The sequence below is a fragment of the Mytilus galloprovincialis genome, chromosome 11, assembly GCF_965363235.1.
Source record: "Mytilus galloprovincialis chromosome 11, xbMytGall1.hap1.1, whole genome shotgun sequence".
Taxonomy (NCBI): domain Eukaryota; kingdom Metazoa; phylum Mollusca; class Bivalvia; order Mytilida; family Mytilidae; genus Mytilus; species Mytilus galloprovincialis.
The window spans coordinates 39836140-39862262 of NC_134848.1; the positions used below are offsets into that span (position 1 = coordinate 39836140).

Sequence of the window (26123 nt, forward strand, 5' to 3'; positions counted from 1 at the left end):
TGGGGTACGAACAATGAAATTACCCATGATGCTTTAGATTCTGAAACGGCCAATTGTCTTTCAGGACTGCCTCCCGGATCATCTGATATCAGGTGGAGTCAGTTTTCAGTTTTCTATGTATTGTTTGTTGAATAAGCCAGGTGTGTTTTTTCAATATTTTTTCATATTTTCCCGAGAAGTCGTTGGCTTTTCTTTTACTTATGATTTAGATGTTTTGCCAGTGAGAAAGCTTTTCATTATGTACTTCAATGATACAAGCGCATATCAGGGTTGATAAGATGCTCGTGCGAATAAGCAATACAAAAGCCTTATTTTGACACAATCTAGCAGTAATAAATAAATAGTTTTGACTATTTAAAAGTAAGCGCGCGCCGGTTGCGGCTTTTATGAATCCAAACCTGTGGTACATGTATATATTAAAGTAAGCTTAATGTATTCTAACTTTCATTTATGGAAATTAAGCTAGAATGTTTGCCATCACGTAAATGCTTGATTTTGAATAAAATATTACAAATAACCTTCAGTGACATATTTAATACAATCAGTGAAACACATGGGGGAATGACCTTGCGCAGTACCAGCATGCATTGGATATGCACGTATTTGACATGAATATGTCAACAACAAAAATCTAAACAAACAAGTTCGATCCCGGCTTCAAGTTTATATTGCGGATTTAAGAATGATTAAGATATTGAATACTGAATTTCAATTTTCTATTGCAATGATATTTTTTTGGCTGCGCATATGCAGTGTACAAATTAGGAGATGTGGTACATGTATATATTATTGCATAATTTCAAAACGTGAATGACATTGTTTTATTTACGAAGACAACAAAGAACAATGGCTGAAAATACAATAAACAAATACAAGTAAGAGCATGGCAAACAAATTATTGAACGATGTTAGCAGGCAATAATATTTGAAAAATATATAAAAAGTAAACTAAGTAAAATGTTTATATGCAGGAGAGAAGTAAAACGATATAAGAAAAGTATGTTAGTATCAACTCATTGTTATTATAAAAATAAGGATATGCGGTATGATTGCCAATGAAACAACTATCCACCAAAGTCAAATGAAGCAGATGTAAGCAATTATAGGCAACTGTATTGCATTGAACAGTGATAAAAAGCCATATGTAAAGTCGGCTATGAAAGGCCTCAAAAAGAAGAATATGAAACAATTTGATTGAGAATATAAACAGACAAATTTATAACGAAACAATTTACGCAGAGCAAATGCAAGAGAAATATCGAAAATTACTAAACTTCAGGCTCCTGACTTGGGACAGGCACATATACAGAATGTGGCGGGGTTAAATACTTCAGGCTTCTGATTTGGGACAGGCACATATACAGAATGTGGCTGGGTTAAATACTTCAGGCTTCTGATTTGGGACAGGCACATATACAGAATGTGGCGGGGTTAAATAATACAGGCTCCTGGCTTGGGACAGGAACATATACAGAATGTGGCTGTGTTAAACATGTTTGAAGACTCTAACAATTCCATTACCTATGACAGTTGTGTAACACCACATCACAAGAACAAGCTAAGAAAAACAATAAATAGAAACTAACCATTCGAAACAGCAATAAACGACTGCGAATAAATTGCAGGCTCTCTGCTTGCTTGCTTGCTTAAGGTGAAAATTATTTTGATATAACAATTTATAAACTTGTAGTATTTTTCAATAACTTATTAAATAACATTATTACTTTACTAAGAATATTAAATGATTTTACTGAACATATTGAAATATGTGATCATATTTGATACAGATGACCTCTTTTTTCCCCCTTGTCATATTAAGAAGGAAATATATATAAAGGCATCGACTCTCCATTGCATTTTACATGTATATGAAGACATCAGTGGCTTTGTGTCGATATAAAAATTTTACACAAGTATGTATAACATACAGGAACATTTTTTAATCGATGTTGTGTTTATTTTATTTTTGATTCAAATAGATTTGAACTTTATTTCACTTTTTTTAGCGATATTAAGAATAGAACAATACCTCCCCCACTAAAAAAAATTTGAAAGGTTGGTGCATTTTATACATTTTGATGATTCAAAAAGTCATTTCATCCGGAAGATATCTCTAGTAAAAGTAACTATTTGTTTTCATAAACGAGGTAAAACTGCCGTCTTGTTTTTTTTCGTCTTTTTTCAAATCATCTGTTTTGCAGACTTATGATATCTATTATATTTTCTAATGAAATCTGAATTCGTATTAACGCAACATTGAAAGTTATTGAATGACATATTCGTGCTTTTAAACAAGATACGAAGTTTAGAGGGAAAACGAATGATTGATATGTAAACATCATTTGCAGTTTTAACGAATAACACAAAAACGAGTTTGCTTTGCAATCTGTAACATAAATTTACATAGTTTTCAAAATATCGTCCTAGTTCTCCATTTTAATTAAAGATTATCTTGTCTGTTACAAATAACATCACACAAAATAAACATGAATGAATTAAACAAACACGCCTTCTATTTTAAGATAATCATCTTCTTTTATATATGGAAATAAAATATGAGAGTATTTTCAAATAGTGTAAGACAGAGTAAGCTCTTATTGTATATACAACCATTTATCTGAGTATAATTTGTAGCAATAATATATGCCTAATTTGTAATGGATCTAAGCATATGTGTAGCGTTTATATCTAAGTATGATTTGTAGCGTATAATGACCTCTATAACTAAGCATAATGTGTGGCGTATATATAAGTATAATTTGTAGCGTATAAAGATCTAAGTATGATTTGTAGTAATTATCTTGGTATAATTTGTAGCAACTATATAAGCCGACTTTTTAGCAAAATTATATAAGATACATGTACTAAATACAGTAAATCAGAATTAAGATTTCTTTTGAATTGAATTCAAATGGCGGGGAAAACGGCAATGCAGACGACTGTGTAAAAAGCTGAGTTTGAATGAAAGCGATAAAGAGTGGTTAATTCAGAAAGATCATTTTCATTCCGCTGGAAAAAACAATCCTCAGAGATGAAAATAAAAACTGAGATTTCCAATCTTTAAGATTGGAAAATGCAGTTAGTAAATGTTAATGTGAAAAGTTAAATAAGAGAACAACTTGAGATTCCGTACAGTGAAATGGCAAAAAAACTGTGTTATTGATCTGGCATATAAACATGCTACTGAAATCTTACCTGCTATTAAAATAACTAAAAATAACCAGCAATATTTGTTGCATTTTAATTACTATTATATAATTTTGTAATACAAGTAGTTTGAAAATACCATTGAAAGAGCAAAATCTGATGTTTGATATCAAAGAACTATCATAGTTTATACAATACTTTCTGAAAAAGGAAAATGAATAAATGATAATTTTGTCGTTAGTTCGTTTTATAATCTAAAGAAAACTATTCGTAAACTAAACCATTGATAAAAAGTAATAATGTTTAATTTCATGGATACGAAACGGCCTTGCCATTTTTTCACAACATTTTGGTATACACAATTGAAAATAAAGATTCAAGTGACTGATTATGCCTTAAATCTGTCAGTTAATCACAGACAGGACTATCAATTATTAGTTCTTTAGATTCTGAAATGGCATATTGATTCAGTGTACATGATTGTAGCAGCTTGGTAGGCTTTCTGTCAATCAATTATGAGACAAAAAAGTACACTCGTCAAACCTCGATAAGTTGGATGCAGGTAAGCGATAAGGTTTTTGTAGATCAACACTCCTACCAAAAAATCTTTACTTAAATTGATTTTCAATGGTGTTTTTAAACTGCTCGTAAAACGATTTCTACAAAAAAAATCTATAGTCAACATAGCTAAGGATAACTAATGAAATAAAACTATACAATTCGTAACTTCTCGGCTTTTGTGGTGTAATAACAGTGGCAGAGTGCAAATCGTAACTTCTCGGATTTTGTAGTGTAATAACAATGGCAGAGTGGCTACGATCGAGGACTCGAAAAAGATTTATGACTGTCATTTTTAAGCCTTCCCCTTTTTTCCAGAGACAGTTATTTTTCGTTTTCTAATTGTCTGTATACTATGAACATACATTCATTATACAAACTATAAAAGTTCACTGATATATCATATAGGGACTCTATATCAGTGACCGCCGTGGTTAGTAAACTATTGGAATTTATGGTAAATAGCAAACACACGTTATTTAGTTATAATAGTATATGTATGATCAAAGAATACAGAAAATCGCGAAGATGATTGTACCCAAATACTTATGAAAAATTATTGTGTAATTTTAAAACAGTCATAAACGGAAATCTTTTTTGACTTCAAAGTCAGTCTGATGACTGAAACAATATCAGCACGCCTTTCTTTTCGTTTTCCTCCAAAAATAATTCTAACTAAATAGTCATAGGTGAGGATGATAAATGCAACTATGCATGTTACATATATTACATAGCGGCAGAGTAAATAATGTATTGTGGAAGGGAGACAAGCGACACACAAAATGAGGTCTTCTCATTTACAGCCGATTGTATTAGGTGTGTAGGAAAAGATAATACCTTTGGTTACCTGGCTTGCTAGCTGACCCATGACGTAGTTATTAAGATAGGTAGTTTACCCTTCTATAAGAGTCAGTCTATGGAAGAAGCGATTCGATAAAAGCTTTTCTTATATCAACGAGCGATATTGTCTTATATCAACGAGTTGCATTGTGGGAAATTTCAGACGAATGTTAGCATTTGTACGAAGAAAGGCAGATTTCTCGGTATAAAGTAATGACTCTTTTCTTAAAACAGGGTGACATTTAACATGACATACGTCTGGTGTATAATTTTCATGAGTTATTTTATGTAATAACAAGCAAGGTGTATTTAAACGAGAAAATTGAATTATTGAATAAATGAAACATAAATGCACGATTTGTCATTTGTAGATGTACACATTCTATAAATATCATGTAGCAAATTCAGTGGAATGCAATTGAGATGAATTCAATTGTTTGCTACGCCAAAATCAACTATAAGTCAACGATACTGCTATATTTTAAAATATCAATGCGATATTTGTCTTATATCATAGCGATGATTTTTTAATATCAAAAATTTATGAATGCGATACTTTTCTAATATAACTGCTATAGTTTTCTAATATAGAATTAATACGATGACACGTCACAATGCATGTCAAGAATACTGCAAACATAATTCACAAACTTAGATCATGACCAGTTCAATGTTTTAGGATCAACATCACTAAAATTTCGTAACTGTAACACAATTAACGCTTACATGAACTTATCATTCCGAAAATGTTGCTTGACCCTATTGATAGTTGAAAGTGTTAACAACCTGTTCAGTCTATTGTTTTCAATCACATGGTTTAACCAACTAACTAACATGTTTAACCCCGCCACATTATTTATGTATGTGCCTTTCCCAAGTCAGGAGCCTGTAATTCAGTGGTTGTCGTTTGGTTATGTGTTACATATTTTTTTTTCGTTCATTTTTCTTCTATATAATAAGGCCGTTTTTTTCTCGTTTGAATTGTTTTACATTGTCTTATCGGGGCCTTTTATAGCTGACTATGCGGTATGGGCTTTGTTCATTGTTGAAGGCCGTACGGCGACCTATAATTGTTAATGTCTGCGTTATTTTGGTCTCTTGTGGACAGTTGTCTCATTGGCAATCTTACCACATCTTCTTTTTTATAATTCTATTAGAAGTGATGATACAATTGCGGAATTTAAAAGCGGTTGCAAATACGTCTACCGACCTATTAGATTCTAATTTACTGGTCACACTGCTATAGTCTACCACCTTGGTAATATCGAAATAGACAACAAATATCATTACTTAAAAGAAACATTCATTCAAACAATCCAATCCAATACAGCTCCAAATTACAATGACTATTCAAATGGTAAAATGAATAATCCAAACAAATTAAAATGTACAAATGCTGATGTCCCGCTCTTTGAAGATACCAACTGAGTAGCCTCAGACTATAAAAATTGGACAACTTCAGATACAACGAAAATCAAAAATCTTGTCAAACAGAAAATAAATTTATTATTAACATAGCAAAAGATATTGAGAAGGAAGACAGTTCTTTTTGGATATCAAAGACTTTTCCCCGTTGGTAAATCGATATCTCTATGAACATAATCAGCTCGCCGCCTGGACGCTCTTTCACATCGCGATGACCGTGAGGGTATTCCGATGTATTGTTGCCACAGAGATTTGACTTTCGTTTTTGGCTAGTAACCGATCGTATAAATACGCGAACATTTCTTAGTGCAAAATAACAATCCGTATCGCTTGTTATAAATTCATTTCTTCAATGAGTACTAAAAAAATGTTTAGAACACAAATAAATAAGATGTAAATGTCTTTTGACGTTAGAAATGTGTATATTCGTTCATTCGTTCATTGTGTATTAATTTACGTTTTTTGATGGAGTTAAGTCTGCCAATTGATATTTTATCGTGTGTTTTTCTATGTTGTGATGTTATGCTATTGTTTCAGAAAAAGGGAGAAGGTTTGGATCCATTAAAACGTTTAATCCCACTGCAAATGTTTGCACCTGTCCAAAGTCAGGAATCTGATGTACAGTAGTTGTCGTTTGTTTATATACGTGTTTCTCGTTTCTCGTTTTTTTTTATATAGATTAGACCGTTGGTTTTCCCGTTTGAATGGTTTTACACTAGTAATTTTGGGGCCCTTTATAGCTTGTTGTTCGGTGTGAGCCAAGGCTCCGTGTTGAAGGCCGTACATTGACCTATAATCATGGTTTACTTTTTTTTAAATTGTTATTTGGATGGAGAGTTGTCTCATTGGCACTCGCACCACATCTTCCTATATCTATATATCTTTTCTATATTCATAAATTTAGATTGTTCAGTTGGAGGACTGGAAAGCAGTTATTTATAAGGGGAAATTTTAAAGATTTATAGATATAAGAAGATGGTGCATGAGTTCGAATGAGACAACTTTCCATCAAAGTAATAATTTGTTTAAATTAAACCATTATAGATCAAAGTAGGTCCTTAAACACGGATCCTTGGCTCACAGCGAATACCACGCTATATAGGAACAAGAACATTGCTAGTGTTAAACCATTCAAACAGGAAAACCAACGGTCTAATTTAAAAAAAAAAAAAAGGAGATTCAAAAGTACAGGTCAATCATTTTGATACTTAGCTATTTGATTATTTGATTACGGCATTGTTTATTAAACTCTTATTTGATTAGATTTGCTTCCAAAACCAATTGAGAAATTTGTAAGATGTTACCAAAAACAATTTGAATTTAAGCAATGGTCTTAAAACTGCTTATTTACATACAATACTACTAAGAAGTAAAATTAAAAAAAAATACTGAACTCCGATGAAAATTCAAATCAGAAAGTCCCTTATCAAATGGTATAATCAAATGATAAAACACACCAAACGAATGGATAACAACTGTCATATTTCTGACTCGGTACCGGCATTTTCAAATTTTGAAAATGGTGGATTGAACCTGGTTTTATAGCACTTCACCTCTCACGTGTATGACAGTCTCATCAAATTCTGTCATATTTACAACGATGCGTGAACAAAACAGACATAATAGGTAAAATTGTCAAAATATGGGTACAACAGTCTAATATTAATACTAATCGGTACTAATATTGATATAACAAAAACACCGCTATGATATTTTAAAAGTATCGCATATTTAGACTCAATTGTTGTTTATATTTGAACAATAAGTTTCAAAATTAGTATTTTCTTAATTTTTCGTTGCCGAAAACAACATTTTCCGCATGGAAATGTCTGCACATTTACAATTGATATTAGACAATATCGCTATGTGATATAAGAAAATATTTTATCGATACGCTTCTTCCGTAGACTGAGAGTAGACTAGTCCGACTGATAACCAATATATGGGCGTTTTTCAATAAAAACGTACCAACTTTCTTGTCCCAGCCACTTACAAAAAATGTGTTTGATCTTTACAAGTAATTTTTTGTGCAGTCAGTACTTTGAATTAGATTTAAAATTTTTAAGCAAATAAAAAGTCTATTTTGTTTAGAGGGATTGATAATATATTGATTCCTGAATGGTCCAAAACAACCAAAATGGCATGTCCCTAGACCGCCTGTTCAACATTCATACTCTAAATAATCGTAAAAATAAATATGTAGAAATAAATGTTAATATAAGTTGTTTAATAATTCAAAAATATGTTTAGAGGCAACATATTTTAATAAACAACTTTTAACATAGGATTTTTAAGTTCAGAAGGTGTGTCCCTGACAAAATGTCCACTACGAAACGAAGTCATTAAAATTTGCTAATAAACAGTTTAATAAAATCAATGTAATTTTGTTTGCAAGATATATAAATATTAGGGTCTTACAAAAGAAGTGATGCTTTTGTAACGGCAGTTAAATTGTTGGTAAGAAAAACTGAGCACATCAAATGGACCAGAGTGATACCGTATTTTTGTTAATGTCTACTACGAAACGGGTTAAATCTCCTTCAGTATCTGGTTTTAAAATTATGAAAAACATATCAGTGTACAGCTTAATACATGCTTTGATGAATACAATCAGTCTTGTTACTATTGTAATATGGGGATTGTGGAAAAAAAATAAAACGTGAATATGTCCCCTACGAAACAAGTATGGGAGAAAAACGTTTCGTAGTGGACACTACCACTACCATGCAGTCTTTTTTTACTCTTTTTTTCAATAATATTCGTGCAAAACAAATAACAAGGGTTAGTTTCGTGTAATTTTTAGTATGTTTTTATTAACATAGAATAGGGTTATGTCAACTACGAAACTTTTTGTCCACTACGAAACGGTTTTGTCAACTACGAAACGCATCAAAATTTCCACTACGTAACATGAGTTGTACCTTCATATGTGAAGTACTGTCTCATCTTTATCGATAAAAATGGTTCTCCAATTCAGAAGAAAATGAGATATATAAAGTAAACAAACTTGAATGTCTATAGGAGACATTTAAAATTGTAATAAGATGTGTGTTTAGAATTAGTTTCGTAGTGGACAAATGTCCCCTACGAAACAGTACACAAATTATGAAAGTAATATCATTTTAAAGAGTATTTAAGATTGCACTTTTTGTTTACAAACAGGTCTATAATAGAGGTATTCAAAATAACTCTTGAAACAAAATTTTAGACAAGTTGATTTTCTATTTTTTTTAGGTCTGAAAGTCACACTTTTATTGAAAAACGCCCATATCTGTAGGACTAGGCTACTTCGAAAAAAATCACAAAAATACTGAACTCAGAGGAAAATCAATTCGGAAAGTCCATAATCACATGGCAAAATCAAATAACAAAACGCATCAAAAACGAATGGACAAGAACTGTCATATTCCTGACTTGGTACAGGCATTTTCAAATGTAGAAAGGAGGGTTGTATACCTTACTTGATAATGACTTCACCGTTAAGCTAGCAAGCAACCTAAACAAATAAATTATCTTTTCCTACACACTCAATGCAATCGGATGTAATAGTATAGAAGATATATAAGTGAAAGTATACGTGTGGATCGCTTTACCTATTTTCAAAGAAGACACCATTCCATATACTTCTATAATGTATATTTACATCAAAACAAAAACATTTACACTAAAACAAAGAAATGTGCTCAATAACATGCAAAATTAAAATAACAAAAATATCAAACTCGAAAGTAAGTAAGGGAGCTACCATTTGATTTTTATGGGGGGCTAGGATGAAAAATTTTGTCCTGCATTTTTTTTTAGCTGTAATCTCTGTCCTGCCTTTTTATTTTTCACTCTGTTCGGTCCTGCCTTTTTTTTTTAGTTTATCCAGACTTTTTTTTACCTAAATTGTCGTCCTGACTTTTTTTTTTTTGCAAATGTCTCATCCTGCCTTTTTTTTTTACTCAAAACTCCTGTCCTGCCTATTTTTTTTCAAATTTCATCCTAGCCCCCCCTAAAAATCAAATGGTAGCTCCCTAAGTAAGTAAATTGTATTTAGAGTTGCCAGGGGTATGATATGTACAAATTAACACAGTAAACAGGAGCTCTGCAGAGCTCTTAACCGACTCGAAGTAAAATTCAAGATGGAAAGTCCTCAGTTGTCAAAATCAAAAGCTCGAACAAAAAAAAAAAAAAAAAACTCATTATAGATACCAGGATTTAAATTTTATATTTACGCCAAACGTGCGTTTCGTCTACAAAAGACTCATCAGTGACGTTCGAATCAAAAAAATTTAAAAGGCGAATGGAAAACAACTGTCATATTTCTTAATTGGTACAGGCATTTTCTTATTTAGAAAAAAGTCGATTAAACCTGGCTTGCTAAACCTCTCATCTGTATGACTGAAAATTTCCTTTTAACAACATTGTGTGAATAAAAAAACAAGACATTATGTTTAAAAATTAAAAAAAATGTCAAAAAATGTTTGTTTGATTTTGAAAAATGATATCTCTATTTTGTTATAAATGAACCCCATTCAACAAAAAACATCTTGATAATAACCTTTTTTCTAGTTATACAAAGATTTGGTATCAAATAAAAAGTCCATATTAAAATATAAAAAAGTGTGATTTGTCAAATTTCCTGTACGAAGAACTCATATTTAATATGTGGAACAAAACACCTCTTTTTTGCGTGAGGAATTTATATTTAAAAATGTTTGCAACTAACATTGTAAACATTAAATAGGGTTTCCTATGACAAAAATCTCAGGTGTTTAATTCTCGTGCTATAATTCCTTAGATACAGTGAATAATTACAAAATTTATCAGTATTTATCAAAATATACATTTTACACTGAACACAAGAATGCCATTGAAAGTATATTACTAGATTAGAAGATCAACAATTTAACTAGAATATTTTCGTGGCGATTGATTTATCAATCAAAAGCCACTTTAACTTGGTGAATGTTTTTGTTCAATATAATATTGACCTTACATGTAAATGATATCTTAAAAAATAACACCAACACACTCTAATATTCAAGTCAAACGAGACTGAAGAAAAAGGTGCTTGCACTCGCCTTAAAAACCAAAATCAGACGGTATATTGAAACTTTATGTATTCTACTTACTCTGCAATATTTTTATCTCCAGGTACTATATTATTATTGGTCTTGTCGTGGATAATTTTAGATTGTACATCCGCATCCGGTGAACTTCTGGGAAATTCTGTACTTCCGTTTGAATGATTTCCGACATCTTTCACCATATCTATTTTGACACTGTCGCTTAATTCATCAGAGATCTCATCCTTAAAATGGACATTTGGCATAACTTGAGCTGTAGGCGTAGATTTTCCATGGGTTTCTAAATTACTGCTCCCCTTTATGGAGCTGTTAGATTCATGTTTTGAATCATCTTCAAAACCAATAGTTTTTGGATGACCGTTGGTTTTAAAACTGATATCTTGACCAATGGTGACTATGTCCTTCGTTTCGGGTTCGTTTGAAATTGATGATTTTGAGTCAACGAACGCAGGGTTCGTGTATGCAACATCTTCCCTTCTCTTGTATGCCAGACCTTGTGCTGGACTTGTGTGTTTCGACTTGCTCATTTCACTAATCTCAAGCTGGGACCCAGTTTCGTCTATAAAAAAACTTCGTATAATAGGCTTAGGCTTTATGAACTGTTGGTACGAACTTTCAACTGGGCTAGAAGGAAGATATCGTAGCAGACTTAAACCATTCGGAATATCTTGGGTTGTTGTGTATATATCATCGTGAGATTTCCAAAGTTTTGTACTGCTTGATAGTTGATGCGCCTTAGACTGGTTTCTTAATTCCTTCAGATATGTTGAACCTTGAATGTGACTACCAGTTGTATTGTCGACAGTGATTGTCACCACGTGTTTACCTTTCGTTTTTTGTTGACTTTCCAGAAAAACTTCTAAAATAAAAAAAAAGATTGTCTTTATTTAATATAAGTATTAAACATTGACGAAACACAGTTTTCTCTATTGAATAATTATCATTTGTAGTTCGGGCCATTTTTAGCTTACTATGTGATATGGAATTGCTTATTGGCGAAGGGCAGCACGATGACATTTAGTTGTTAAAACATTTACGTCATTTAGTCTCACCAGGAGAGTTGTCTCATTGGCAATCATGCCACGCCTTTTTATTCTTATATTGGATCTAAATAAAATGGTCTTAAAATATTTAAACTACCTGAACGATTCATGAATATCAATATGTTTATGGGGATTATATATGATAATAAACTTTGAAAAATATTTAATCGTAACAAAATGAAAACTACAAACAAAAAAAAAACAAATATCAAAGAACATGTTTCATATAAAACAGACGAAACGCTATTTAAGAAAGAACGGAAAGGAAAAAACGGTACAAAAAGTATTCAAAACATTAAAACTAACAGATTTAAATCATACCAAAAGCCGTATTTTAGTTTAAAGTTTATGGTCTATGATCCAATATATGAAATTTATTTTACAAATTATGTAATTTCTCCCTTTATTACGAACTCAAATTTATTTCCCCACGTTGATACATGTACCACTAAAATCCGTATTTTAGTTAAAGTCTATGGTCTATGATCCAATAAAATTATTTTTAATAAATTATGTAATTTCTACTCTAATTACGAACTCAAATTTATTTTCCCACGTTGATACCATTAACAAAGAAAGTTTTATTTTACATTATTTGAATTATTATATATGATACTTGTACATGTACATATTTTTTACAGGTCTGTTTCATGTTCGTATTATGCTGGAGAGATCTGATTGGCTGTCTCTTGATTACGTAAGCTCATGTCACGTGGTTAAATTTCCTTTGTAGTTGTTTACATCTTGGTCCTCTGGTGTCAACAGTTTAAAGGTCACACTAACATTAATACATCAAATTCTTATTTGCACATATTTGTATCATTTTACCAATTTAAATGCAAAAGTAATGCATGTATCACTGGTACATGTACATGTATGTTAATTTTTCTTCTTCTAAAAGCCACATTTCAAATTGCTAACAGGGGATCTGATGATTTATTTCGAAAGATATATTGAACAAGAAGAAAACCCCGTTGTAAACATGTTTTAATTTTCTCGTTGAATATGTGAAACAGAATATATCTGTCATCTTTCTAAAAAAAAGTTTTATTAAATATAATTTTTATTTTATTATTATTAATATGCAATACTAGAAGGTACCCTACATACAATAATATAAGAGAGTCGTGGTTTATTGGTTAGTATGTAGGACCACTAACACAAAAGTTCCTGGTTTGATCCCCGTTCAGAGGAGAATATTCCAGGAACTAAATTTTCGACTATCTCTTGACACCATTTGCTAGTGTCACAGTGACAAAAATGGAAAAAAAATGATTTTGAGACTTTTCGGACATTTTGCAAAATCACCGTTTTTTTTGTTATATTTGCAATTTTTCTTATTTTTTTTTATTGTGGAAGGTTTAATTCAAGATTAGAATATTAAGATAATCTAATTTCACGTCTTTATTTGTTTGTCAACTAGTGACATTTTACTTCAAATGATCTATAATAATTCGTACGTGACAAGCCAAGACTTTAATTCCATAAATAAGTCTGTATGTTTGTTCTATTGTTAGTTATTATCTATTTTCTATTTAGAGAATTATTTGTCAACTATTCTAATATTTTTTTATCTGTAATATTACTTCCATGGTTATATAAACTGTAACCGGTATTATTTTGATGGGGCAGATTGGATTTAGTATTACACTGAGTAGTTCCAACTCTACATCGCGCTAACCAGAGTCGTCTTTTGATGCAAGATTTAGTACCAGAGTCGGAGTGTTTAGTGTGTGAGGGTGTGTGATTCCAGGCCAACACATTACCAGTTACAAGATACATCCAGTTTCTATGTGTGACAAAGTATGTTAGTTCGTCAGAAGGGAACGATAAATGGCTGACCCGTGTTAAAAGTCAACAATATATTTTGCACGTAAAAGACACCCTTGTTGATTTCTAAAATAAGCGCGCTAATGTCACTACTTTTAAGGCTGCACTCTCACTCGCAAATTAGAAGGCGATTAATATAAGTTGTAATACATGTAACTTGTTTCCAAATCCACTATAAATAAATATGTTTAAACAAAAAATGTCATTGTTTGTCCTGAATCGTGCAAAAATGTAGAAAATATCGAGGTAGACACAACTTTATTCTCCGTTCCTCAATAAATCATCAAATATCTGTGTTCAGCGTCATTATCACGTCAACACTGATATAAGTGGGATTAGATATCTTTGTTCATGCAACCATGCTGGGTCAGGTGATAAAAGTGACGTAATACGAACATGGGCTTTTTAGTGTATAGATGCATTGAAAAGGATACATTTAATCATTGAATGTCTACATTTACACAATACAATTGTGTTTACGTAAAAAGTGCGTGTAGATATATGATGAATGTTCACAATAACGCAGAAGTTAGCTGAAATTCTTTTTTATATATATTTATAAATCAAACAACCTTATTACAAACGTACATGCAATACAATACCACGGTACCCTACATGTAAAGTGACAGTAAATTATTGTTTAGCCATGGCGTTGTCAGTTTTGTTTTCTATCTATGAATTTGACTGTCCCTTTTGTATCTCTTGGTCCTCTTCTATCATTGATGTTATATAAATTAAATGTTTAGAAAAAAGGATTTTCTACCTCAAGAATAGTTTACCGTAGCTTAAAAAAAAATTTCAATATTTTTGGTCTTCAATGCTCTTTTACTTCATTATTTGGATTTTTTTAAATTTAAACTCAAGCGTCTTTTGTAGAAACAACGTGCGACTGAAGTACCTAGTTTTAATCTGAGTATCTTGACTTCAGTTTATCATAGCAGACTTATCTTTAAGGATATTCGTTTGTAATGTTTTGGAATTTTTGTCAGATTTTCGGAATCCTCTGGTTTATCCATTATAATACCTTAAAAAAATTTGACCCCCATTTTTTTTTTTTTTTTTATAAATCTTCTACAGGTATAATTATAAGCCATCTGTAAAAGTCCTAGATGAAATCTTGGCTATTTTTTAATAGTTTTTGAGAACTTAAACTTGTCAATGATAAAGCTATGAAAAATGAAGAGAGAACATATCACCCCCGAATTTCAATGGCTAATATCTCGAGAACACGCACATTGATCTATTATATATTTTTTTGGCTTTTTTGGTTACTTTATAAATCATCTATCAATATATACTAGTGTTATCTTGTTATTTTGAAACTAATCGATGAGTATCTAATTTCCTTAAAACAACAGCCACGTCACCTACCCTGCCTTGTCTTATTATGATGATGATTGGGATAAGGACTAATTGGTGTTGATCGTACAGTGGCAAATATATCATGCATATTAGGACTAGAATGTGCTTATTTTGATATGAAAATGAACGCCGCTTTGTTTTTGATTGGTACATTTGTTATGTGAAAGTTCACAAGATTTCGGTCTACTGATGTTCACGTACATTCTAGTCCCGACTCGTTACTCATAATATTTTACTCCGTATTACCGTTTACGTAGTAGAAAAGCAGCAAATACAATGTATCATTATCCTGAAGTTGGGGTCGAAAATACGACTTTCTTGACTCTCAGAGAGCATATTACTACCGGAACAAGAGACTATATTATGTTTGGAGGACGAAGGTAAAATGAAAGCTGAAAATCTTAACAAAAACTTGCATTCATTTTTTCTTGTCCATTTACCAGCTGTTGGTAGTTTACAGTGGCGAATCTAGAAATTTTCATAATTGGGGGCCCACTGGTTGCTTAGAGGGGACCCGCTTCCGTCACGATTCAGTGATTCTCTATATAATCAACATTTTTTTCTCTCTAAAGGGGTGGGGGCCCGGGTACCCTGCCCCCCTAAATCCGCCTCTGATTTATGGTTAATCAAGTTACGATGATAGTATTTATTTCGTGCAGTTTTACTATACTTATTTTACTATTCTTAATATATTTTGTCGATGCTAAAACATTTTAAATGAAATTTAAAGTCATAAAATTTAGAAATCAACTTATGTTTACAATGTACGGTACGTAAACGGTTAATCTCCCGGATTTTTGCCACAACTTTGTGGATCTGCATACGGAAATTTCACTGGCAACTTAGGTGAACGACCATTTAATTTCAAGGGGAGGGGGGTGGAGGTATTGTTTTTTTTTTTTTTTCTAAAAAAAAAAAAACTAAATTGAAGAAAACAAATATTCTGTTTATGCAAGATTTTGCCCATACCTGATAGTGATTTTGAACAAAACAATTTGAAGTATAGCGTTGTTTATTGATAAAGTTTTTGAAAGTGTCGCCAGAACCTGCTATAGCATTTTAATCAGAAGGAATGGTTTTTTATATAATTGATTATGCTGTATTTTAATGATATTCATAAGCAAATATATATTATAAATAATATGTACAATATTTTATTGTTTTTTAATAATATTGATAATACAGTCTCTCATAAATCTTTTAAGATTGGCACATACAATGTGAATTTAAAGTTTGTTGTTAAACATGTATGTTTTATGTACCTGTATGAATATTTTATTGTGTAAATATATGTAATTGTATGTGGTGAGACTTTAATAAAATATTGAATCTGAATCTTTATTTTTCTACACACACAACAAACCATACCCGCCTATTTTTTGAAAGTTAAATGGTTGACCCTAACATATTATTTTTTAAAAGAAAAGTCATAGGACAGGATTTCGAGAAATGGTAATTTTAAGTATATTTCATACATTTGTGAAGTTCCTCGTGCCCTAGTTGATTGCAAAATTTTACTGTAAAATCCCGCGACATCATCAATTCCCGTACCTGCTACCTCACATGAAGGATGTACTTAGTTGAAATTATAAAAAAATGAAGATTATAAAACTGATACTTTAAGTTGGAAGTATATTAGTTAAGAAAAAAAAAAAAAAAAAAAAGCATAAAATATTGATCGGTTATGGAGCTGTCTTTCGAGACATTCGATTTTGGAAATATGACAGGAAAAGGCTGATGTTATATTTGCATTCATATTAATTGGGTCTCAATTCGAAAAGAAAAAAAAACTACAATCTGATTAAATTCTGGTAAATGGTCCTTTATGAGCTATAACTCATCAAATTTATATTTTGCAGGTTGTTACAATGTAACTTTGTACATGTAACATTTTAGTCCTAAGAGGCATTTTCTTTTCGAAATTCCAAATTGTTTCTATTATGGAGACATAAGTTGATTATACGAAACTTACCGTGATGGTAAAGAAAACGATTACATTAAAAATGTCGAAAAAAGTCCAAAAAATAAACAGTGTTTCTTTTCCATGTATATAATGGTCCAGTGTTTGTTTGGATCTTAATCAGACTTTAAATACCGCCTTACATAAAATGTCATGCTTGCTATATTATATGTCAACAATTATACGGGTATTTACACACAAAACAGTCCTGTCATATGCTATACTAATGTTATCATGCAATTATTTCATTTAAAAATATATACTCAGTTGCTTTGACTATCAACAATTGAAATTAAAATTAGAAATTAAAATTGTATTAATTGATAGAAGTCATATTAAATAACAATTAAATTTTACTTATTTTCAAAAAATGTCACGAAATTTGTTAGTTTAAGGTTATACTATAATAATCTTTATAATCTTAGAGAGCTACCATTTGATTTTTATGGAGGGACTTAGATGAAATAACCTTTCCAGATTTTTTTAGTTGTAATCTCTGACCTGTTTTTTTTTAAATTATTTTTCAGTCTTTTCTGTCCTGCTTTATGTTAATATAAAAGTCTAGCCTGACTTTTTTTTTTAAATAAATTGTAATCCTGCTTCTTTTTGTTTTTGGCAAGTTGCTCATCCAGCCTATTTTCAAATTTCAACCCCTTTTAAAATCAAATGAAATCTCTCTAAGAAGTTTTTTTTTCAAACAAATTAAATTAAAGTGTCTTTTGTAACTCTATAAGTTTTAAATTTATTTATTATACTTTTGAATGATTGTTTTAATTATAAAGCGTCGTTGTTATATTTTCATTAAAGTCTTTCCAAATAAGTTTTCTCTATGAACTATTTCCTCGTTTTTCGGTTGTTTTGAGTTTTAATTATATCTTTGAATATATATTTTTTAAGAGAGGAGAAATATACCAAAGGGAAATTCAAACTAATAACTAGTAGTACAAGACAAACTGACAACGCCATGGCTGAAAAAGAAAATGACCAACGGACAATCAAAGTACACAAAATATAACCGAGAAAACTAGAGACTGAGCTAAACGAACCCCATCAAAAATCAAAAAGTGAACTCAGATGCTCCGGGAGTGCTCCACATGTGCCACCCGTCGTGTTGCTGAAGATACATTCGTCTCAACTCGGCCGATTCCGTACCCTCATAAGGAGAGTAGCGGATTCTACCGAGGATTGCCGAATGGCTGAAGATAGTACAAACCCTGTAATGAGTTAATTCGTAGGTATTACCAATGTTATTTCAATAGCATTCGTCAAAAGCGGATGGGATTGAAGTATAAAACAGCCTGCCAGGAAAATTGAATGTCAAAATGATATTTGAATATCTAAAATCAAATTGATTCAATATTTCAAGCTCTTAACCGTCCAGATTAAACAGCTGAAAAACTTTTAACAGAAAGTATAAAAAAATTCTTAACAAGTTGAACACTTAAATCTAATCATGCTAAAAATAACGTAGAGAACAACCACCAAGATACACGTAAACAAATGTGACATAAGACGATAAGTAAACAGGATGAAATGAAATCAGGGTATAACAGGAAAAGATATTAGATACGGAAGTACAGGTCCTGGACTAAAATTGCATTATGGGTATTTGAGACCAGACCATCAAGGGGTGACATAATTCATGATACTTGGAACCACGTCTTTCCTGTTTAGATTTTGTTTTTACAGGACTTCAATTTGTATAGAATAAAATTACTCCGGAACTAGTTAACGGAAAGGGCAACAGAAGTATTATTTTAAGTCGAATTTTCAATCTAATTTTGGATCTTTTTTAATCTAAATTCCCACTATTTCAAAGAGAGACTCAGTCTGACACAGACTGAAACTGTGGTCGACGTATGTGCTTCACAAACATACTTATTCATTATGTGATCACAGTGTGTTAATTAACAAAAATTAGATATCTCGGTCCAGTACGATAATTCAGATTTTAATGTAGTGCTGACACAGGATGGTTTCAGCAACTGCATTTTCTTAATATAAAAATGACGTTTAAATAAAAAAAAGTCTAACGTGAGGGTACCCAAATTGCACCGAGTACCCAAATTGCACCTATTTAGCAAACATAGCAACGGAAATCTTCCCAGATTTCCTAGAGACTAAACAATTTGTATTTTTTATGATTTGATACTATGCACGTCTTCCAACAAAGGTAAACATATTTAGATATACACAAAACGTTCACAGTATTTATCAACAGGTGCACTGTATACTGAAAAAGCAAAATGTACGGAAACGTCGCCATGCGACGTCATCAAAACGTCATCTTTTTAAAATCAGCAAATACAATATGTTACAAGTATCCATTTCGTAAAAAATGAAGAGAAAGCATGGACTTATATCCAATTGTTCAGAATATTTTAAGAAATTAAACAAAAGATCGGTTTTCAGACTATTGACCATGCGAATTTAAGCATGGATGCAATTTGGGTACTCCTCATTACTGAATCATCGATGGTTTGGAGGTTAGTTCAAACCAATTTTCTATGATTCCAAATGAATTCAAAATTAAATTGGTGAAACCATAAAGTAAATAATGATGCATCTACAAAATGAACACATACTGAAAACTTTTGTGTGAAGCATATATAAACGTAGGTTAAAAAACTGTCAAAATAGGTGCAATTTGGGTACCATCACGTTATATAAAACATATCTTTTTTTTCGGACCAACCGAGTTACCTTACATGTGTTATAACATTTACGGTAATACGTTTACGGATACTGAATTGCATGTCGATTGTCAATATCTCTACAGTGATGTGTGGTCGATTGTCAATATCTCTACAGGGATGTTTGGTCGATTGTCAATATCTCTACAGTGATGTTTGGTCGATTGTCAATATCTCTACAGTGATGTTTGGTCGATGGAACATATCTCTACAACGAGACCAAAATATTTGAAAAACCAAAACATAATAAAAAAAAAATTAAAGTTAAGTTTGGAATAAAAAAAAAAAAAAAAAAGACAGAACCGAAAATTGTAGCCAAATGCACAAATATTAACAGACGTACATTTTCAATAGTATAAACACTAGTATTACGAGCATCAGAAGGATACACAAGCTGCTATTTGTTTTGTAGCGTGCACATATATGTATTATATATGTTCCGATATTGTACATTGTACGTGTCTGTATTATATTTATGTTGCAATTCACATTTTGCCTCAATAATTTATTATTCAACCTTTTATTTGATTTAAAAAAAAAAAAAAAAAAAAAGGCGAAATGCAATATAGAGTCAGAGAGGATCTGTTACGAAATACTAAACTGCATATTACCGTTTGCTCACATTAGAAGCTGGATTCCAGATAACAATATTCCTCTATTATTCTACTTCTAATTGATACACAAATTAGGAGCTATGGTATAAGTGCGAATGAGACAACTCCCTCTATTTAGCACATGTATCTGTGCAGTAAATTGGCTAACTACAGTATAAAACAAAAACAAAGAACAGCTAATTCTAAAATTAGTGTAATGCGTGCAATAATTTAGATATCTAAAACGCATAACTTTTATTTATTGAACTTTAATCTTCTTTTGTATTTTGTGAATCCTATCTATATTGGGTAATCCTTAATTCAATATTTAAAGTTCTTTGTTCTACACGTCACACGATCGTGCTTATGTCTGTCAATATTAATTTATGACCATTTTGAATTAAAAAAAAACTCTTATATATTTCTTTTAACCGAATTTGGAGGCTCGTGCCATATATTGGAAATTTAGTTCTATTTTCGTGACATTAACATTTAAAGATACAACCCTGTTATGTAACTAATACACAACGGTGTTGTTTTTCGACTTTGAGTGCCCAATTATTCAACTATATATGCACTATAATGGACTGATCTTGTAATTTAAATTTGTCAGACCATAACGTCATCAATGATACTAAAAAGTACGTGTACTTTTCTGTCGTTTAAAATTAAATATTTCTTCTACCGATTCATTATTCTTTCTCAAAATATTTGCTTTTTAATGAGTCCCATCTAAATCCAATTACGATTGTTTTAAAGAACGACATTAACATTTTACAAATTGGAAAGGGTTCTCATAAAAAAATATATTAACATTTTAATAATTTGTCCGACTCGGAGAGTAAAATATTTAACATTGCGATTGGCGCGTACAGATCAGAAGATGCTTACGCATCCGTCCTTGCAAATATTTCCTCAGTTCTGAATATTTTCCTTACACGTTGAAATTAATTAATACACTGGGTCCAGTCTTGCTAGTGTGGAGTTCAGGCTTTTTTTTTTACAATGGTTTGCATCTTTTTATGAATTTATACGATTTTAACGTTGCTAAACGACTTTTACCATTATCTTGCGTCATATTAAAACAAGAGTTGTAAATCGTAATCAAGTATTTCTTTTTATGACATAATTAAATCAGTACAGCTGTTGATGAACTACCAGTCGTACAAACAGAAAAAAAAAAAACCGCACAAACAAACAAACAAACACCTTCTCGCATTTCATGTTTTGAATGGATTGAATATTAACGATATACAATGAAAAATAACATGACCAAATTGGGAATGGAAATGGAGAATAGGGAATTGGGAATGAAAATGGAGAATTGGGAATGGAAATGGAGAATTGGGAATGGAAATGGAGAATTGGGAATTGGGAATGGAAATTGAAAATAATTCAGAGACAAAAGAGCAGAAAACAGCAGAAAACAGCTAAAAGTCACCAATGGGTCTACAAAACAGCGAAAAATCACGCACCCAGAGAACTGTTTCACCTTGTCCCTAAACAAAAATATGTACTACATGTAGTTCAGTGATAATAGACGTCAATAAAGATTATGGATACTTATTGATAACACTTTATAGATTTATAAATTCATTTTAAAAATGCTTAGAAAAAATGCGGAACTTTAACTAACCAAAAATTGCATTTTTGAAGAAAACAGTTATCTCCGATTCTATTATGCATAAAGCTACGTAAGTTACGGTTTGTTCCGAACGGACAAATTTGTCTACATGTTCTTCGATAGATTAATACAACGATTGGAAAGCGTGGCTTCAGTGATTTAATACATATTGTCCCGTTAAATTAGTTTAACGTTTTATACCTTTTTAAATAGCTTCCAACTTCTGTAAAAGGATTGGATGCTCTTTCAAACATTTTGAGTTATAATTTTAATATTTGTGCCGTTTTTAAAATATGTCTACAGTTTGTATTTTTTTAAACATCAATGTGAAAAAAATATGACCGAGAATTATTTTACGTCGGTGTTAAAATACGGGACATTTTTTACTAGGTTAATATCTGAACTCTATCATTTCTTTAGAATTTGATCGTTAGTGCTATAGAAATTTATAATATAAGCTTATTAATTTATCGTGACAACTGGACATTTTAAGATACGATCGCCTTTTGTGCAAGTATCGTGTAATTTGAGTTCATGCATTTGTCTATTATAATGTTCTAATCTTGCACTGTCACTTCAACAACAAGATCGTTTAATTTGATCAAAATGGTGCTATTCATTAACTGCATTATCCATTCTTTAGACAGTGCAAACATATTCATTTTTTTTCAATTATTCTTGTCGACTCTCTTGTCTACACTGCTTAGCAAATTGCTTAAATATCCTTTAACACATGCGGTAGCTATTTTGTAAAATGAAGCAGACACGTTTGAGACTCATCGTAGGAATTCAACAGTAACTGCAAATTAATTTTAGTTGACTTGAGACCAACAGCTGTAAGTTTTCTCTTAAAATCTACAGGAAGTTGGAAATGTATATGAGTTATTCACCAGCAATCATATATTTGATTAAAACGAGAAAAAAACAAAAAGAGTTAACTTTCTCCAAATGTGTATTTCGTACAATGACATAATATTAATGTTAATTTAGAAAGCTTTAATATTTCGAAATCAATAAAAATATTTGAAATGATAATATTTATAACTTGGGTATGGTGTCTGTATAATCTCATAACAACACGATTCTTAGTGTTTACTTTTTGCATGCATATCGAAAAACATGAAAACAAATTTAAGTTGTATTTGTACCTTTCATTCTACTCTTGTCCCTATGAGTATACTATAGGAAGCATGGCCAATGTTAAAGCACCCGGTATTGCGATTTTGAAGTTCATGCGAAATCCTCAGGTTTGTTTAAATCCTGACTTGTGAGGACCCTCATGGGAGTGTCCAAGTAATAACATAATCACAATGTGTTTGCCAATATAATCACATAATCATTATTTATGTTTTTAAATAAGACAATCAAATATTGAAAAATACAGTGCTAGATTAATAATCAAATAATAATGAAATATTTGGTCTGGAAATCAAATAATCACTATAAAAAAGGTCAAGTAATCTCATAATCAAAAACCCCACGAAGAGGTTCACTTGTCTTTACAAATGATTTAAAAATGTAAATCACAAAAATACTAAGAAAAATTGCAAAACAGAAAGTCCCTATTCAAATGGCAAAATCAAAAACTCAAACACATCAAACGAATAGACTAAAGCTGCCATATTCCTGACTTGAGAGGCCCCTCATGGGGGGTCCTAGTAATCATATAATCACCATTTTTTTGCCAATATAATCACATAATCATTGAATATTTGCTTATCTTTAGTAATCAAATAATCATAAACTAGAAATACAGTCCTAGATAATCAAATAATCATGAAATATTTGGCTTAATAATCAAATAATCATTAAAAAAACGGCCAAGTAATCACATAATCAAAAACCCCATGAGGGCCCTCACTTGATACAGGCATTTTCTTATTCAGAAAATAGGGATTAAACCTGTTTTTATAGCTAACTAAACCATTCATTTGTATGACAGTCGTATCAGATTCCAGTATACCGACAACGATGTGTGAACAAAACTAACAGACATAATAGGAAAAAATGTTGAAAATAGCGATACAGCAGTAAACATTTTGTTATAATCTTAATCACTGTTTTAATTGAGGGAAAAGAGAAGAAAGATTGAATATATTAGATGGATAATAGATATCCAAAGTTCTACAAACACAGACAAAACCATTCCCAAAAATCTAAGCAACAAAAAGATGAAAAAAGTATTCACAAAACTAATGATGCAGTAACACGCCCGCCCTTTCTCCCCAACGAATAAACAGAAAATTAAAGGTGGCGAAATAATGTGCTCCGTTAGGTCAAGCATTTTCTCCTCTATATGTGGCAACCACAGTGCTGAATATCTGCAAAAATATGACATTTCAATTTAAGGAGCTATCCTTTAACTTCAAAGTTGGGGGGTATGGTTTTTTGTTTGAGTAAAAATTTTAGTTTTAGTTTTTTCAACGCTATCAGTCAAATTATTTTTTCAATATTAATACTATAAGGTATGGGGGAAATCTGGATTCATAACATTTGTTTTCTTTCATCCGCTTGGTCATGTTATTTTTTTCATCAAATTTTGGGTTCTAAATTTTTGTTTGTTAGAAAAAACATTTACCTCAACCCCCCTCTCTGAATTAAAGGGTTGTTCCCTTAGGTATATCTTTTTAATTGATATATTTTAAAGATACATGCCATCTTGTATTTTAAATTCTACTTTAATATTTCAGTATTTATAAAACTTTACAAATTTTAATTTTTGAGATTTGATAATAAATAACTTACCGAGCAGGTGACTTTCGTACATATAAACATAGATTTATCTACAAATTTAACAGCTTATCAGTTTTCAAAATCAAATTACCTAAATATTTTAAAATAAATGGTTGCTTTGTTTTGAAATTACAAATTTCAATTGTTATTTGACTTCAAGTGTAATTTCAACATAGTTATTTCGTTATCATTAAAAAATGTTAAGTGAGGTGACCTGACTCTTGTTTTCCTTTCAATATCATTGCGAAGTTCTAAATCTCAGTGACAAAAAAAATACGTGTGTTTACTCTGCATTTATATTGTCGACTTATGTGTTTATACATTGTAATACCTTTATAAAGTAGCTTATCTACTTAATTTGTTATATTGATAAACATGTTTTATCAAAGATTTTATTAATATTTGTTTACTAAATATACTCGTCTTTCAAGATGTTAACATTTATGCTGACGCAGAGGCATAAGTTTCGAGTTTTTTTATGAAAAATATAAGGATATCCTGTGTACACTCCTATGACACTCAAAAATTTACGATCGACTTGATGTAAAAATAGTGAACTCCAAGGAAAACTGAAAAAAGAAAAAAGTCCCTTAACAATTGGCGAAAATAAAAGCTCAATGACATCAAATAAACGAATAAAAAACTTCTCATTTGTATGAAAGTCGCGTAAATTCTCTTAAAATGAAAACAGAGTTTAAAAGAAAAAAACTTTTACGATTACCCTGGTGTCTATGACATAGAGCAACGATAATTCAGGAAAGGATTCTTTCATTCTTATTCTTAAATACTCTTTTGAATGATTTTTAATGGACAAAAAATAAACAGAACTCTAAAAGTCATAAAAGTTAAGTCTGTTTTCCAATTTTTTTCTCTTATCCTTATTTTCCTAAAGATACGAAAGAATATATTTATCTTTATCATTATCAAACATTAAGTGCAAAATTAGGATGAACCTTTCCGTTCCAAGAATATAATCAGTAGCTGTATCGGTTATTAGGTTACGGCCCATTTCATTGAGTGTGCAGGGAAAGGTATACTAGTAATCCTAGGTTAGCTTGCTTGTTAGCTGAACCGTAAATTCACTATTAAGTAAGGTATACTACCCTCCTATCAATTTGTCATCCTATAGACAGCTAGATTGATTGTTTGTCATGCTAGTCTATTTTAAAGGAGGGTAGTCTACCTAACAATAATAATGTTTGACGGTTCAGTTAACAAGCAAGATAACCTAGGATTTTACCTT

General features: G+C 31.1%; 1 protein-coding gene across 1 annotated transcript in view; it reads right to left on the reverse strand.

Annotated features, from left to right (window-relative positions):
* LOC143052165 (NADPH oxidase 5-like) overlaps nucleotides 1-26123 on the reverse strand; it is a 59014-nt gene that overhangs the window by 21240 nt on the left and 11651 nt on the right. Inside the window, exons 2-3 of the mRNA XM_076225122.1 lie at nucleotides 11088-11901; nucleotides 3196-3210 (exon numbers count right to left, since the gene is read on the reverse strand). Coding sequence (XP_076081237.1) covers nucleotides 3196-3210; nucleotides 11088-11901 — 829 coding nt within the window. The remainder of the gene's footprint in view (nucleotides 1-3195; nucleotides 3211-11087; nucleotides 11902-26123) is intronic.